The 17,651-nt window shown below is 41.0% G+C and overlaps 1 protein-coding gene across 1 annotated transcript in view; it reads right to left on the reverse strand.

Moving 5' to 3' along the window:
• The window catches only part of cyfip1 (cytoplasmic FMR1 interacting protein 1), a 41,295-nt gene that overhangs the window by 13,071 nt on the left and 10,573 nt on the right, over nt 1-17,651 (reverse strand). Inside the window, exons 2-23 of the mRNA XM_049587192.1 lie at nt 16,645-16,765; nt 14,962-15,051; nt 14,405-14,482; nt 14,208-14,309; nt 13,936-14,117; nt 11,870-11,966; nt 11,431-11,559; nt 11,187-11,291; nt 9,699-9,790; nt 9,319-9,436; nt 8,242-8,364; nt 7,915-8,040; nt 7,667-7,833; nt 6,115-6,262; nt 5,038-5,191; nt 4,770-4,926; nt 3,141-3,237; nt 2,401-2,477; nt 1,350-1,458; nt 1,132-1,251; nt 829-1,028; nt 23-110 (exon numbers count right to left, since the gene is read on the reverse strand). Of these exons, the coding sequence (XP_049443149.1) occupies nt 23-110; nt 829-1,028; nt 1,132-1,251; nt 1,350-1,458; nt 2,401-2,477; nt 3,141-3,237; nt 4,770-4,926; nt 5,038-5,191; nt 6,115-6,262; nt 7,667-7,833; nt 7,915-8,040; nt 8,242-8,364; nt 9,319-9,436; nt 9,699-9,790; nt 11,187-11,291; nt 11,431-11,559; nt 11,870-11,966; nt 13,936-14,117; nt 14,208-14,309; nt 14,405-14,482; nt 14,962-15,051; nt 16,645-16,761 (2,676 nt within the window). The 5' untranslated portion in view covers nt 16,762-16,765. The remainder of the gene's footprint in view (nt 1-22; nt 111-828; nt 1,029-1,131; nt 1,252-1,349; nt 1,459-2,400; nt 2,478-3,140; nt 3,238-4,769; nt 4,927-5,037; nt 5,192-6,114; nt 6,263-7,666; nt 7,834-7,914; nt 8,041-8,241; nt 8,365-9,318; nt 9,437-9,698; nt 9,791-11,186; nt 11,292-11,430; nt 11,560-11,869; nt 11,967-13,935; nt 14,118-14,207; nt 14,310-14,404; nt 14,483-14,961; nt 15,052-16,644; nt 16,766-17,651) is intronic.

The following is a 17,651-nucleotide window of genomic DNA, read 5'->3' on the forward strand; positions in this document are numbered from 1 at the left end:
GATAATAAAAAAGTGCACTGACCTTTGACCCGTACAGGTACTGGGGCTGAGCATTGGGCGGCTTGTCCCTCTGGAACTCCTGAGAGAAGGGCAGGACGGTGCGCACAAACCTGAACACACACACATAGATTAATCAGACATGTGTCTCTACCATCAAAAACATCAGGCTGCACACAGCAGTAATATCACTGCCACTCCCTGCAGTACGCAATGACAGAAGGTTTACACACACACTTGTACAGGTTGCCTCCCTCAGTGCTGCTGTAGATGATTTCGCAGCAGTGTTGTGTGAATTGTCATCAAAGACACAAGTAAGCAAACAGCAGAAATAAAAGACGTACAAACCAAACACTGAACATTAAACATTTGTGGCTTATACAGCGGCCAAGCAAGTTCGCAGACTACATGGCTGCTACGGATTATTTTAACCCCACTGAGAATGCCTCCTCTTCATCCACAGATTGGAAAGTTTCCCCTCTGGCTGGGATCCTCTATAGTACAAACATCAGGGATTTGGTTCCATATGAACAGCATTTCTTTTTGAAATGTTTGTCTGAGGCTGAGCAGCTGATTTACAAGTTGATGCTGGCACTGAATGCTTGTATTAAGTAGGTAAAGGGTCACAGTACCTGTGTAGGCCAGAGTTACCCTTAATTGATTGGTTAATGTAACTAACAAATGGCCATTAATCATGCTGGCAGGAATTCAGGTTTTGTATTATATCTCTTTAAAAATGTCAGAGCTAATTAGCTAAGTATCAAACCACCAGTGTGCTCTAACTCCAGGAAGGACAAGCAAAGTATTGGCAGCAACCCCAAACTAACGTACCTGTTGGTGGAGCCGTTGTAGCAGTAGTTGGGCAAGAAGTCGTAATTGAGCTCCCAGAAGACGTGCAGTGTTATCCGGCCGTAGGGAGCTGACACGTTGTGGTTGGCCTCGCGGAACATGGCGTCAAAGCTGTCCAGAGTCAAGTACTTACTGAGGAGCTTGTGTGTCATGCGGTTGATCTCCAGAAGACCTTCCAGTTCCTTTAAGCAGACAGAAAAATAGTCCACAACTGTACACCGATGCACAAGGTAGACACTGATAGCAAGGGTGTTATTCATCCAAAAAAGATTAACATGAACAAACCATGATGGAGGTGAGGTCCTCACTCTCAAAGCGATTGATGGCCAGCTCTAGAGACTTGTGAAGGGCAGCGGAAACCCTCTGAGTGATGAGCCTGTTCAGATCAATGGAGCGGCCTAGAAGCTGAGATTATCGAACAGTTAGTCAGACACAACATGGCGTCAAAACATCAAAGGCAGCGGCACAGAGCGAACAAAATGCACCACTGGCACAGCACATACCTGGACGTGGCGTTGCTTCAGCAGTGTCTCGTAGCGGTTGGAGGCCGGCCAGGGAATGTTGGCCCCTTGGTTCTTGCAGTCAGTTCTCAAACGTTTGTCAAGCAGAAGACTGAAGGATTCAAAAACAGAGGAAGCATTAAAGAGTGTCCATAAAAGTGTGATTCCATGTTTTATAACAGTATCTTGTGAAATGAAGCGCATCATAACCATGGTTCGCAACCTCGACCCACATCCCCATCAGATTAACTCGAGAACTCTTAACTGACATGTTGTTAATTTCTACCTGATTTCAGATCATATTCCTGCTGAACAGATTTTCATTTAGGAGCTTTAGCTGATTTCTCACAGTAGAAAGCACCAGTATCCTCCATTACAACTGTTCCCTAGCTGCAATGACGTTGCAGAGGTGATTGGCTAGTGCTAACCCTTAATGCGCTGACGTGACAAGTACTTGCCAGTCACAGCACAGTAGAGTGGCACTAGGCAGAACACACTTGGGAAAAAAATTATGCGACACACCGAGATACTTAAGACCCTGAAATGCCGATCAATCAGAGCAGAGTCTGCTTTTTCGGAGGAGGGCTAACTCAGAGCATCTCAGACAGAGGCTGAATACAAACCCAAAAATGAGCATAATAGGTCTATTCTCAATATGTTCATACTTGACATGAGTAAACTTACATGCGTAAATTAAAGTAACTCATTGCTGACTTTTGGTGTCACACTGGAGACAAACAGATGTCTCCTAGGCAAAGTCCTGTGTTAGTGTGACCAATCCATCCACCCTGACTTCCTCCCTGCCCAACCTTTACACTTCAATCTTTACACTGAGTTACCTGACTTCCTCCTTTGCTCCTATCATATTTACTACAGCCGCTAGAGAGCGCCATCTAACAATAAACGTGATTATGAGTCGTAATAACCAGCTTGTACAAATGGCCTATGGGGTCGTTTTATGGGGCACAAGTACATTTTGGGGTATAAGTACATAAGTAAACCCACCCCATCCTTCCTAATGGAACAGTATGAAATGTACGGATATTTCACCTACCTTCCTGCTAGTATCTTGTAGTAGGCAAATATCTGATCAGCCAGCTTGTAGACAAACTGATCAAAGCACAGGTTCACCTGGAATAACAAAAGAGGTTCAAATTAACGTAATAATGTTATGCTCTGAATCACCAAGTCAAATTCCCTGTAAATGCAACACTACTTGGTAATAAAACATTTCTGATTCTGGTATGTTTGAGAATACAGGTTTCAGTTTGTGACAACAATCTCAACAGGGAAGAAACTATCTGCCACTTTCTCTTTTCTTTAATTCATTTAGCATGATATTTGATGATTACTAGGGAATCGGATGAATTCAACGTGGTGTTTCAGTGATGATTTAGTAAGAAAAATAGCCATTTTCATTGGTTCGGATAACACAACAGAAAACAGATATCAACTTACAGCATGTTCCTAAACTTTCAACGCTAATTTACTGTTGCTGATTCTATTTGTTGACATGAACAATGCAAATATGTAGGCTGTCCTTTTTTCTGTTGACAACTGCCTTGAAAGGCCTTGTCAACTCTTTGTTTAATTCTACCTGCATGTACTGTGTATACACACTGACAGAGCTTATTGTTACAATACAACAGACACGCAACTGAGAATATATGTTGAAAACAGATGCATAGAATTGGTTTGTGACAGCACAAGCATACATATTATGAAAATGTGACAGTCTGTGTTGTTACATCTTTATCACATCACGACCGGTACATACGCCAAATATTATATTACCTCAGCCTCAATCTCATCATAGAGAAACTGCTTCTTGAATTTGGTCAGGGCGTAGTGTGCACTGTCGTTGTACAGATCCAGGGGATACAGCACATACCTGCAGGGGAAGAAAGAATTTTTTTTTATTCCGAAGTACAGAAAGTAAAACAACCATCATATCTGTCAAACCAGATTAATTCAATCCAGATGAGTCATTCAGTCTCAGCATGCTCAGTCGGTAATGTGAAACTTAAATTGAGGTTTTACGAATTAATCGTATCAAATTTAACTTGGATTTGGACAGAAATGTATTTGTGTTCCATGAAAAGATTGCTGTCAGTATTAAAACATTATATGGGTTTTTTTCAACAGTTGAAGAACTACAGCACTTATGATCCAGTTGATGTGCTTAATGGCTTATGTAAAAACCTGTCTGGTATCAACATAATCCTGCAGCAAAGATTTAAAACAGACATGAAAACATTCAGAGTTAATCCCATTTTTTTAGGATTTTACCCAGGGTCCTTTTTGAAAATGTAAGATTAAAGGAAATGACCACCAAAGTTTCTGAATACATTTGTCCACTCACACCACAAATAACGGCACGCAGCCAGAACTCTGTCTTATCTAAAAATTTAAAGCAGAAAATGTGGATAAGAAAAGACGAAGAAACCGTGTGACATCTTACCATCAAATAGTTCTATAGAGAAATTGTTTATTCCATCAAGGGAACAATCAGTGGTTGTGGACATGAGCATTTTTAAACCTGCGTCAAATGAATAAAAACATTGATGGCAACTTGGCTATTGGGTTTGTGCAAGTTAGGATTCTCTCTGACCAATTATTGGTCTGCATTGTTTTAACTCCACCTTCTAGTATCATCTCAGCTTGAGGTGGTGCTAAAAAGTTACCAGGGTACTCCAAAACGTTTGCCAATTAAGAACCAAAAAAGAGCAACTTGAGTTGCCGTGCATTACAATGCAGTGGAAAGTGGCAGATGAAGCACAAAAAACACATATATTTAGGAGGATATATTTAAGAGGGGATTTTTTTTGTTTTTCACACTGTTATGATTTCTCCCTCTGCAAATGAGCGTCTGAGTAATTTATTCATAGCCAACGTAATTTTCCTAAGTTGTAATCATTTTCTTAGCTAGAATGATTAATTTTTGTGATTCTGATCATATAAGATGTGCTGCTTCACGACATCATAAATGTGTCTCTCTTCATCCATGTTGCCTGCTGACTGGTCAAGAACATCTGCATTGATTTTGACCAATGAAAATAGGTTGGAGGTGGAGTAAGTGCATAAAACGTCACCAAAATAGAGCCAGGGCGAGCGGTTTTCATTTAAGCGACATGTTGCTCAGCCTTTTCGCTGAAGCAGGTTAGGACGTCTTCACTGAGAAAAACTGAATCAGTCAAATGTTCACTCATGCATTGTGTCCAGTAAGGAAGAGGTGTTATGTGGCCTGTGTAAACAGCTGTATTCGTTCTTCAGACACATGTGAGATGAACAACTGAAAAACATGGCTAAAGTGTCTAAAACGCTGTAACATTTGTTAGGGTTGTGTAAAAGCAGCGGAGTACTGAAAAAATAAATGCTCCCCCACAGTCCCCCAAACAAAGAGATACTGTATGTCATCCTTACTCCATCATGGACGCTTCCTTTGTCTCCAGGATGTGGTCGGTGAGGATCCAGGGCATTGACATCTCGATGGGGAACTGGATCCTGCGGCCCATTGTGAGCTCCAGGAAGAACTCCCTGAACCAGAGCTGGGAAAGGTCACAACACTGCTGCAAGGTCTCTGCATAGAGGAATAGGATTGTTTTACTAGAAACCCTCCATCTAACAGCAGTTATATGGCATGTGAAGGGCTCTCAAGAGCTACGAGAGTCAAACTGGTTCTTTTTCTCACCACTGAAGTTCAGCAGATGGGTGTAAAAGAAGGACTCGCGGTGAAACTTCTCAATGTCCAGGATGGTGGGGCCTTCCAGACTGCTGCGCAGAGTCTTCTTAGAGCCACTCTTGTCAGCAATGAGAGACTCCAGCATGGTCCTCACCATGTAGAGCTGCATAGGGAGAAACAGAGCAGAGCCAAAAGCCTTAGTAGATAATTATTTGCAACATAAAAAGCTTATTAGTGTCAGCTCAGTGCCTGAGAACATCACAAATCTCATTATGGGTGTAAATAGCTTGTATAAAAGCTCCACTCTTTGTGTTGCTTCCAACGTGTCACAAAACAGTCTCTCTTTAAAAAGGAAATTAACAGAGGATGTTTATTTTCCTTGTATTATTCTGGTCTTTCCACTATAGCAGACATGCTTCAGCAGTAGGCTGCAGTGCATTCTCCCTTCGATTATCTCTGAAAAGCAATTTGAGTTCATCTCAGTGGGCATCACTCTTTGAGAGCCGTTTTCACGATCTCTACCACTAACTATTCAAAACACTGGAGTTTTAAATCTGTTGATTCGAGGCAGATAAATACAGAAGGTGACTGTTTAGCTCAGCTTTGTAGTCGTGCACCTGGAAAACAGATTAGTTCTTGGAACTGAGCTGTAAGCTGATAAATCTGTGTGGTTTATGCAACATAAGGGATGTGACTACAAAATGATAATGTGTGTGATAAAACATGCTTTTACAGATGATTAGATAGATTTAAATAGAGTCACACAAGTGCTCTCTGAGAAGACAGGCTTATTAATAACTGATCAGAAATGAAGTGAAGAACTGAGGAGAGAACAACACAGAACAGGCTGCCTTGTGCCTGAGACCTGAGCTCATATGATCTCATCCAGGGATGATTCAACGTTGACATGACCTGAGCTTGAATCTGAAGTGCTGCAGGGGCACTGTGAGCCTCATAAGCCTGATTAATGTGGACTTGCAGCAGCCTGGGTCACAGTGTGCAAGACCTTGGAGGTGTGGGAAAGGATAACGAGAGGAAAGGTTAACGAGAGGTGTGGGTGTTTCAGCAGAGGCGCAGAGGTGAGACCTGTGTACTGGAGGGCCCCACTGCACGGCGAGGAACCTTGATATCAAAGCCACCCTTCGGATCTTTTTCTCCACGGAGAGCAGGGTCGTTGTATGGCTCCCTGCCGGTCTCCCAGTCACACACTGTCTTCCGGATGGCCTGGAGGACGCTGCAGTGAGAGGACAAGTCATAGAATGTAATGAGTTTTCTGTGCATGAATGCAAACAGTGACACACACACTGCAGCTGTTACAAACATATTCCATTGTGAATTATGAATGTGATGAAGTATACAGAAAACACTGTTGCTTGTGACAGATTTGACGGAGGACGTTAACTTGGTAGGATTCACTTTTTATACACTACAGAGATTACTGAGGGAGCAGCTGCACAGGAGTTTACCGGAGCATTCAGGGATATCTGCAGGAAAACAGATTCACCATCACACCCAAAATTAACACACTTCATATAAAAATACAGTTATAAAAAGTAACATTTTTAAGATCAGATTTCATACATTCAAGGTGATGGCCTGGAAGGGATACCTTAAGCAAACATTAAAGCATTTCTAATAAACTGATGCTAATCAGAGAACCGGGGTTATATCCATAACCTTTAGTTTCAGTCCGTCTCTCGAATGTAGGTTGAATATTTTCAATTTAGTTTTCATTTAGCGCGGTTTTGCTCTCCACCAGCCCCTAGGGAATATACCTGTCTCTTTGGTTGCTAAGTTTTTCCCGTTGTTACCAGCTAGTGGCAAACTACATCTGTCCGCAGTCTGGTGCTACGATACAGTATGAGTTTTGCACAGCTTCTTCACTGACAACAGATGCCCCCTGCAGCCGAAATCTAAGCCACGAGAGCTGTGAGACTGAACTGTAACGTTGAGGGTCGCAAAATCAAAAAAAAAATGGGCTCATAGAGTTTATCTGTAGGTTCATCACTACAAGCGATACCCTTCACATTACACATCTTTATTTGACCCGTTGTTATTAAAAGTGTAGCAGCTTTTAAGGTCCAGTCTTGACATTCTCCATTTTGTTTTCCTATGGCGGCACCTATGGCGATAAGCTGTAATTGCAGGTGTGTTTTTGGATCTCCCTCTCCAGAGCTCCAATAAGTGTTGCCTGTGTGACAACATCACTCTTTTCTTTGATGGGTTATAGTAACAAGTGAGTTGAAGAGCAAGTATGTTGCTTTAGCTCCACCTACCCTCTCTGGAGATTCAACCATTGCTGGGTGATAACAAACAAGTCAAATCAAGTTGACAAACAAGTCTGTGTAGCTTGTGATCTTTTTCTCTGATAATGTCACCTCTGACACGCAGTTTGTGATACTGCAAATGCAAGGGCTTCATCAGTGGGTCATACAATCAATCACTGTTAGGTTGTGTTGTGGAGCTATCAAAAGTGTTTTGATGGCTTTTTGATTAATAAAAACTTCTTTAACTAAATGTCTTGCATACTCAAAGACTGTCAGTCTACACAATAATATATGTGTAGGTGCTGTGTGACAATCTGCAGCTGAGATGTAAATTTGAGTACTTGAGTAACTGACTGTGATGTGATGCATACCTCTGTATGACGTTTTTCTTCTTCTTGATGGCCTGTCGCAGCGGGTCGCGCAGAGTGACTTGAGCAAAGTCCTGCAGAGCTGAGTAGATGGTGTGACGGATGGCGTGATTGAACACACTCTCCATGCGTCCCATCAACACCTGAAGTCCCTTTATCATTGCCATCACCTGCCAAAAGCACAACGTTAAACCAGCACCAAGACTATGTCATAAAATTTCTGTATGTGTGCAATGGAAGGCGTAACTGACCTCCACGAGGGCAAACTTCTCCTCGCTTGTGTAGTTGTATCTGGTGGCTCTCTCGTACTCCTCAGCGTTGTCAGGGCATTCCTTGTTGGAGTACTTGTCGGTGGGATGAACCAGTTTCCAGGAGTACTGTGGGGAAAGTCACAAAGTGTTTAGAAGATGTGATCAACCCAGGAAACCAGCCTTAAATCATTCAGGGAAAAATGGACAATAAAGACTTCTGTAGCTCTTTGCAGTATCGAAGAATTTACTCAAGAAATAAAAAGCCATTAATACAGTCTGTTATTACTAATTTCATGTTTTCTTTCTGTATGATTTGTGCTTCCTCACCACTTCCATGACGTGAGCGCTCCACTGGGAGAGCAGCTGCATGCCCTGCAGGGCCAAGTCAAACAGCTTCCTGTATTCAGAATCAGTCTTTTGGGCTTCCTGACGTCCTGATCCAGTTACCACCTACAGAGACACAAATAAACACTGCATAAAATCCTGACTCACTCACAGTACAGGTTAGTGAGAGGAGAATCCAGCTGCAACGATTAGTCCATTGATCGACTAATTAATTGGCAACTATTTGTATAATCGAATAACCATTTAATTTTTTTTTTTTTTGCTGGTTTTATTCTTCTTGAATTTGAGAATTTGATGCCTTTCTTTGTCATAATAATAAACTGAATACTGAACTGAATTAAAAATACAGCCTACAGTACTTTGATAAGCATAATATTAACCACACATTTGAGGAAATACATTCATTATCTGACTTCTTAACAAATTTGAAAATGACTGTTAACATGGTTTTTAAAATATTCACAAAAATGCAACTTGCATAATAATTTGGCAGGCAGTGTATACTGCATCATTTTGTGGTTATAAGGCCGTACGCCACCTAGCACTTGTAAAAAGTGGCGAACTGAATAACTTTGTGACTTGATAAAATACTGAGTTAAAAACCTGCAGAGAAAATTGCACCAAAGAGGACGTGATCATTAAAATGACTTTCCCATTCCCCCCAACATTTCTGTCCTCAGTACTTCAGCACTTCTGATACACACTCAGTCAGCTGCGTTTCCATCTCAACCGCACTGAGTTGTGACCCCTGAAATCCACTGGGGCAAGACATCTGCTGAAAAGCTTGTTACATCATCAGTTCAAACAGCCCTCACATAAGAAGGAGCTCTTGAAGCCTACTTGTACAAGAGATTGTTTGTCAAAGCAGCCAGATTGTGGACGTACTTCATCTTTGTGTTTTTAAATGGGCTCATATCTGAAGGACAGGTGAACACTTGCATGTAATGTCCTGATCCACCTTTCAGCAGTATCAGCGTCTGCTCTCCTCAGAGACAATCTAACACCTCGACAATGAGTGTCAAGTGTCTCACTTTAAGCCCCATGGGTTTCAACACTAACCTCACTGTTGCTGTAACGAGCCAGCTCCGAGATGAAGCGCATGTGATCCTCGCGGATCTGAATCATCTGCTCACATATGTTGTACTGAGGGCTGCTGGATATAGACGTGCAAGTCCATCTAGAGGGTAAGAGAGAGCAGAGGAGCAGAGTGAGGAAGACGGAGATGTGTTCTTGTCAAGAAAGACATTCACCACTGATAGGAAGAAAACAAAAATGTTCAATCACCTTGAAAGTAAATATTTAATAGCAACGGAAATAATTTTTTTTTTGTAATGAGGATGTGATCCAGATCATAACGCTGCATACACCACCTCAACAACAGAAAATGATCCTGCACTCAGAGACGCATCCTGCTCATACAAAGTGTGTCTTCCTCTCACCTGGATTTGTTCTCTTCAAAGTGAGCGCTGGTCTTGATGTACCGGGACAACTCAATCTGCATGTCACCAAACAGAGGGACCACCTGCAGTTGCTGTGAACAACAAGAACACAGAGATTTGCATTTTGAATACCATATTTGAGAGTGTGAGCCCAGAGCAGAATGACTGTCACATTGAAGGGAAGAAGGGTGTGAATAACACATTGTGGAAAAATGGTAATTCTTAAAAGACTGACTGATGTGTTGAAGCCTGATTTGCCAACTGCTGGCTATACATACATTTCCTTAAAAAGGTATTACTGGTAGTTCACACACGGCTCCTTCAGCCTAGATTCAAGATTTTTTAAGACCGTTCTAATGCCACTAAGAATAGAATTTAACACCAAATTTACAAAAAACAAAACTGAGTAAAAAACATATGAACACATGGCATCACTTCCTTAGGTTAAGGGACAATTTTGCCTACATGTTTATTGTAACATTAAACATGACTGCTTTGTCTTGTGGTGGAGATGAAGTGGAGCAGAACTGGGAAATAAATGGCGCTTGCTGGTGAGTTTTCTTGGCAATTTTGCGTGTAGAGGGAATCTACTGTCTTAAATGTAGGGCTATTACAATAACAGGTTCATTTCGGTTAATCACAAAAAAAAAAAAATTCCTTGGTGCCCATTGACCTAGTGTGCCATTTAAGGCCACAGTGGCTTTGTCACATGATGGAGGCAGACGAGATGAGGCATTTACATTTAAAAAACGCCCAGATGTAACGGTTGATAGGAGCACCGTTCTCTGCAATTGCTGCAGTACGGAATCCTACCATCGGAGTACTGCAAGCCTGAAATATCACCTCAATACACAGCACTTAGCAGCAAACCTGGAGGTCCGAGCTAGCTCAGCCTCTAATGCTAGCGCTAGCAGTCAGCTTTGTCTAGCCACAGTTGACCAGGTGTTCAAACAAAAACTGAGTTAAGTCTACCTGTAACTAACTAACTCCCTTGCAAGATGGATTGCAGTGGACTGCAGACCAGTTACAGTGGCAGAGGACAGGGGTACAATTGTGTCCAAAATCCAGCTGCTTCTGCCATATCTGCCAAATTAATCTGATTTTCAAAGTTCTCCAAGAGGACACATGATAGTTTTATAGAGCCACTTATCAATTCATGGCCACCAAACATTCGCTACAGCCTGGGGTTACTAACACCACCTATAAAATATGAAGTAGTTATAATCAAAGACCCCCATTACCTGGAAATTACAGAAATTATAGTGTATATGTGCAGGGAATACATTAGCGAGATATATGGTGTGGAGCTGAATATTCTTTCCTCTCTTTTTCTCCTTGTTCCCTTCTTTTTCAGTCCGGTTGACTTCTTCTGTATTGCTTCATGCATCATGATAGCTTGTTTCTTTTTGTTTGCTTTGGTTCACTCGGGTTGGAAAATTGTTAAGATATATATCTATCTATATTTGACATATATGTATGAGTCTGTACCTTGAAAAACTTGTCGATCTTGGTCAGGTTAATTCTCTTCTTGGCATCTAGTTTGTAGATGTTGCTGCTGTTTCCATCCATGAGGTACAAACCAAACCCCATTACCTAAGAAATGAAACAGTGGTTATATATACAGGATGTCCAACACTGTCAACAATGCTTCAGTAAATTGCTTGAGAGATGAGAAACAGCACAGAAGCAATCATCGACCTGTCCGTGCTTGCAGGTGCAGTGCTTCACTTACTTTGAGCAGCATGTGTTTCTCGTTGGGGGTGAGGTACATCTTGTTCTCGTAGTAATCAACACACAGGTTGACGATGTCCGCCAGCAGCTCCTCATATCCATTAATCACCTCCAGCTGCTGCTGCAAAGACTGGAACACAGAACAGAATAGATCGGATATGAAATTATTGGCCAGTAAATTCACTCTTCACGCTTTATTCCTTTTAAGAGTGCATTTCCATTCACCTTTAAATCAGGATATAAATTCTGATCAATCAATTTGTAGCTTCAGCGTTATTCCTGACAAAACTGCAAACAGCGGGTTTATTACATGCTGTATATTACTGCATAAGTTCCACACCTCTATGGGAACCCTACAATAAGCTTAAGAAAACAGCAGCAACACAGCTGAAATGAAACATCACTGAATGAACAGTGTGATGCAAATAAATCAGACCAACCTGAGTGATTTTGTTGTGGTTTGCCAGGAACATGGATAAGTTCTGAGACTCCTGGATGGATGAAGGCTCAGACATTTTTCTAAGAAACTGGGCAGCTCTGGACGAGGGCAAAAAACAAAATTAGCTTTAATTGAAAACATTCACACAAAGCAGACATTCAGCATCTTTCTTCTGTCAGTCTAACACAGAGGTTTTCAAGCTGTGAGGAGCATCTTCCTGTGGGGGCAGGCGAGAATTGAAAGGGAGCGCAGAGGGAGAGAAGTGAGACACAGTTTGCGTCAATATTTAGAGTCTTTCTCAGAGTCATAACTCCAACACATAGACATGATGCACATATTTTTAGATTCAGTGTGAATTGCCAGTGAAATCTCTAATGCCCAATGCAATTAACATTCATAAATCTTAAAATAAAATAGCAAAGATGACGCTGCTTACACCTGCAGAACCACTATGTTTTTAAGTTTCCTTCACAAACAATGCAGTCCAGTGATACCTGTCAGTACATCCATGCCTACACTGCAAACAGGTACTGCTAATAGCATTTTCTGCACACTGTTAATGGTGCCAATTAGTCAAAATGTCAACAAATATAGGCTTTAATAACAGGGTTCAAGTTGTAGCCCACAGCTAACTCAATGAATACATGGCATTATACTTCCTGTTTACATCCCACAAATCATGGGGGGGGCAGTTCATGAACTTAAGGCAAGTTATCATGAAGACAAAGAATTATAATAGAGGAAAATCAATAAATATTAACGTTTTTCATGTTGTACTATCAACAGGGTTTCCACACCTTCTTAGACATCAAATTCAATGACTTATCAAGGACTTTCCAGGCCCAATTCCCGAGGACATAACATGCATTTACTTTAATCAATGACCATGACCACTATAATGACCCTTGCACTTTCTCGAGCCAGGTGAAACATTGATCATGTTAACATGCACACTAATATTTCACTACTGTTCTAAATTTGATGCACGTCACGTCAACAGCATATTCCCTGTGGATATTCTTAATTAGGCCTTTTCCCAAATGTGGTATTTTCTGATTAAGACGTGTGAGATATGCCGATATTTTTCAGGTTTTAGGAGGATTCTTTGTATACAGCACATTCAGAATAAGTGTCTCAGTGGGGTTTTTACAGCAGTTTGCCACACACAGCCTCTTGTCTGTTTATGGTCAGCTCTGTGCATTGTCATGGATAGGCTGTACACAAACCAACTTGCCAGCTGCTTGCTTGGCCATGCTGTAGAGATGCACGCCCTCCAAAAAGCCTTCACAAATTTCTGGTCAGAAGAAGAAACACCTCTACTTTTAAAAATTATGAAAAACTTGGATATCAGCAGGTTTTTGGATATGTGCAAATATCACAACACCAACCTTTTCAAAAAGGGGTTGAAAGAATGAAAGAGGGAGGCTGTGCTTGCAAGGTCAACGGTGAAAATAAATCCTATTTTAATGCAAAAACGCAAAAAGGCACAAGCAACTTCCATATTTCGATTTGATAAACAACATGTTAGGGCATGTTACCCGGCATATTCAAGGCTACATGTATGTGGGAATACTTTTTAAATATTCATTTTCATTAGTCATGTAAACAGGATAGCAGGAATATCTTTTTTTCCGAAATAAGTGCAAAAAACGGAATATTTTGTGCATGTAAATGTGGTCAATTAAACAACTGTGGAGACACACATGCAGACAGCAGAATGAAGCACATTTACTGAAATAAAAAAAGAATTTCAATTTCTAGTGTTGCACAAAATATGTAAACTCAAACACTTTAAAAGACCTATGTCTATTTATGTCTGTTTTCAAAAACTTTCAATGTCTTGATTTTTTCCTCATTCACAAACTTCCAAGGATTTTAAGGACCTGTCTGAGCCCTGTATCAATATTTTTCTTGACATTACTAAGGCTAAGAATCTTCCATCTACATCCTGTTCAAGCTGTGAGGTATGGAAGAACACAGAGAATTGGTGTCATGGACGCTGAGTGATGCTGCCATCTAGTGTCTGCTGTGGTGAACGTGTGTGAGTGTGTCAGTGCTCCTAATTACCGTTTGTAGGCAGAGTGGTCGTTCTTGACGCTGCACTTCATGTTCTTCAGCTCATCCAGCACGGCGAACATGTTGATGAACTTCCCCAGGGTCAGCAGGTATGCCTCGGAGACAAAGTCTTTCCTGCGCTCGGTGTGACAGAGACGACGGACTTCTCCACAGAAACGGTCGATTGCTGTGCGCTGGAAGACAGAAAACGAAAACTAATTAGTTTTATGTGCCTTGGCAAGCAGCTCAATGAGAGTCCATGCTGACTGTAGAGTGTACATTACCTGGAAGTACATGAAATTCATCAGCTTGGTGACTTCCGGCTCCAGCACCTCCACTGTCTTCTCATAGATCTCCACTCTGTTGGGCTGTTCGTTGCATTTCACCTGAGAGAGAAAAAGACAATCAATAAGTAGGAAACAATTGTTGGGTGAAAAAGTCACAGAAACACAGTGTTACCAGAGACGCAGTGATTGATTACCTGTGGTATGGCACGTGAGCAGCTCCTCCAGGTGTAGAGCATGACGGCGTACTCCTGCCCCTCCTCCAGCATCTCATTCTAATTCAACAACAAAACCAATCAGTCTCAACGATAGCTCATTTTGCAAACTAAGTCAAGACATGAAACAATAGAATATACAGAACATTAGGATTACGACATTCATGCATCATTTCTTCTTTTCTGTGTCATTTGATCCCGGTGCAGTGAAGTGCATTAGTGCTTTCAGACCAGTCCTGCCTCCGTACAAAGTGCTGTTTGATTCAGACCCCGAGCGATTATCCCTCACTAATTAGACACAAAGCCCTATTATTCCCGTTATGAGATAGACCAAAGAATCAGTTTGTCCTCCAGCCATTTGTTTCTGGGCCTGGATCCTAGAAGCTGCCTGCTACACAACACCAAATGCTCTGCTGTCAATGCAGAGTCCCTTGCCAGATCCTGTTCACAACAAGCCCCTGACCCCATTCTGGTGAGTTTGTTTTTCCCGACAAGTCATTAGTGAGATGAAAGGAGAAGTGACTCCTGAGGTGCCGTACCATGCTGGAGTGGACGGTGGCCTGCTCAATGTATCTGGCGATGCCAGTGACGAATGCATTTCGGTCCTCAAAGTTGGTGTTGAAGTTGGGCTGTGGGAAGATGGGAGATTATGTTTACAAAAATGACACCAGTCAGGCACAGACAACAGACAAATAACGCATTTAAAAATGCTAGTATGTATTTGTTTTGTCTTAGTTCAGTTGAGTTTATTTCTGTCATTTTAACCTTATACAAAATAATAAATAAACTCTAAGTAATTACTTTAGAAGCAGAAGCCTTAGCTTTGAAAACCTGCTCTTGTTGCATTTATTATTTTGTACAGTAACAGATTTACTGAAAATGAAAACATGTTAATAATGTACATCAAAAAATCATATACACACTAGAGTTAATAGCTCAGTTTTATTTTTGTTAATCATCTTATATTTAAGTTTTTTTGTCTTTTAATGCTACTATTTTTAATTTCCTTTTCAAAACTATTCAACAAATTAACTCCTTTGACAGTTACACGTCTTTGCTTTGCATTTCTTCTCGCCTTTGTTTTGGAAAGATGTGAATTCCTCAAATCATTCAAACACAATCAGGAAGGATCTTATTTTTGACTTCATGCATTCATTTAGCAGTTTTGAAGTCCTCCGAATCTCTTAATGTGAGAGCAACTGGGTTTATAAATAATATGTTGGTTCATAATAATCAGCTCTGTATATAATTCTTACAGCTCTCTTCTGTAACATAAAAGTTAAATTTGTGGTTGCTTTTTAAACTGTAAGTAACCACCGCAAAGAAGTTAAACTGTTTTTTTAATCAAATAGATTTGCCTTACCCAAATTATTTGTGCATTTATCATTTCTTAGTTTCCATGGAAATGTGATTGAATGTGATTACTAATTAAACAGTTTACCAGAATGGTGCGTTCGTGCGCTATCATCAGTGAGCTTGTGCATGTTCTGCTGTTTTGCAGCCTCCTACCATTAATTATTATCCTGTTAGAAAGACTGGCATTTCTCTCTTTCTTTTTGTAACACAGAAAACTGGATTATTTTACATTTCCTAACAACAAAAACAGGAAATCGGTACGTTCACTTACTGCACATTGGAACCCACAACAGCCCTGGGAGGACAAATTATATTTTGATGTAATAAACCCTTTACAATTTAATTTATGGCTTAATGTGTTGGTTCTTTTCAACTATAACAGTGCATTTGTAATAAATGTATTTCATTTAGGGACAGCAAACAGTGTGTTTAGTTTTCCTGTGTTTTATAGATGTATGTCCTCATCTATCCAGGATCTTTTAGGTTTTAGGTTCTTTACTTTCTAAATTTGCTCTCAGTTGTAAATATGCACTTGTTGGTTAATGTATGTTCATGCCTGCTGTTTCAATATTATCATTATTAAAACTATGGTTGTTTATTCACTAATTATGCATTATCCTATTCTCTGTAACTGAAGCACACAAAATGTCTTGGTGTCTGTTCATCCCCCAGTACAGTCTAAGTCGCACAAAGAAAATGTGTTCACTACTACAAACGGTATCTAAAGTATAACAGTGAGGACTACGTCTCTAACCAGAAAAGCATTATCATAAAATAACCGCACGCTTTAGAGGAAGTGCGTCTTATCACACTACAGAGCAGACTGGTGGTTGGACAGTAAGAAAAAAACAGCTGTCCGCACTGACCTGAAACATGACGGAGGAGGGGAGGGGCTCGATGCATGGCTGCTGGTCCGGGAGCGGCAGCTCCTCCAGCAGGTCCACGTTGGAGAGAGCATCTTCGAGAGTCACTGTGGACGCCATGCTTCTGAAAAAGGATAAAAAAAAGGTTTATGTTTTGTCTGGAAAATTGGACTACAGCTCATATTAAACACAACAAAGCCTGACAGCCTTCAGCTTCTTTCACACATACTTCCCGGTAAATTATCAAATGACTGACAGACCAGACTTACTCCTCTGTGGCTTCATTCTTGGTGTATGCTTTTTAAGTTCGACGTTTTGGTTTGACAACACAAGTCACAGTGGAAGGCATAAGAGTGAAACTTTTATGTAGGAAGAGAAACAATGCTGGAGTCACTGGGAGCAGCATAGTGGAGGGATGGGCTTGGGAAACTAGACTCAATTTCATCCTAAAACCCCCAAATCCCAAACTAACTAGTAAGCCTTTGCAGCTGCAGACAGAGCACCTTTGGCCCTTTCAAAAAGAGCTTCACAGAGTGCTTTAGGTTCCCCTTTGTGCAAACAGTGATCAGGCTGCACACTGTTTTCTGCCCACAAGGTCAGCGCTGAATCATGGTCTCTGCACCACTGACAACAAACTGACCTCATTTATCTGCCATTTACTGTATATATTACCATAGTTTTTCATATGCACACACCTCCTCTATCTGATCATCGACATAGTATGCACATTTTTACAAACTAGAACATATTTCCAATGAGTGCATGTACAGACATGATGTGTGTGATGACATAATTTAGTGTGGTAGACAGGTGTTTCCCCAGATGTCCTGGCTACTTGATGCCAGTCTGTATATGCTAAATTTGAGAACACGCATTCAACAAGCTGTTTCAGAGTGTGATGTTGCAGAGTCACTGCTTCGTTCTTTAGGAAAACCCCTGACAACACAACAGTATTGCAACAACAAACTACAGTTCTTACATATTCTCCATTTCCCAACAGCTACCAAGAG

The sequence above is a fragment of the Epinephelus fuscoguttatus genome, linkage group LG10 (assembly GCF_011397635.1).
Source record: "Epinephelus fuscoguttatus linkage group LG10, E.fuscoguttatus.final_Chr_v1".
NCBI classification, from domain to species: Eukaryota; Metazoa; Chordata; class Actinopteri; order Perciformes; family Serranidae; genus Epinephelus; species Epinephelus fuscoguttatus.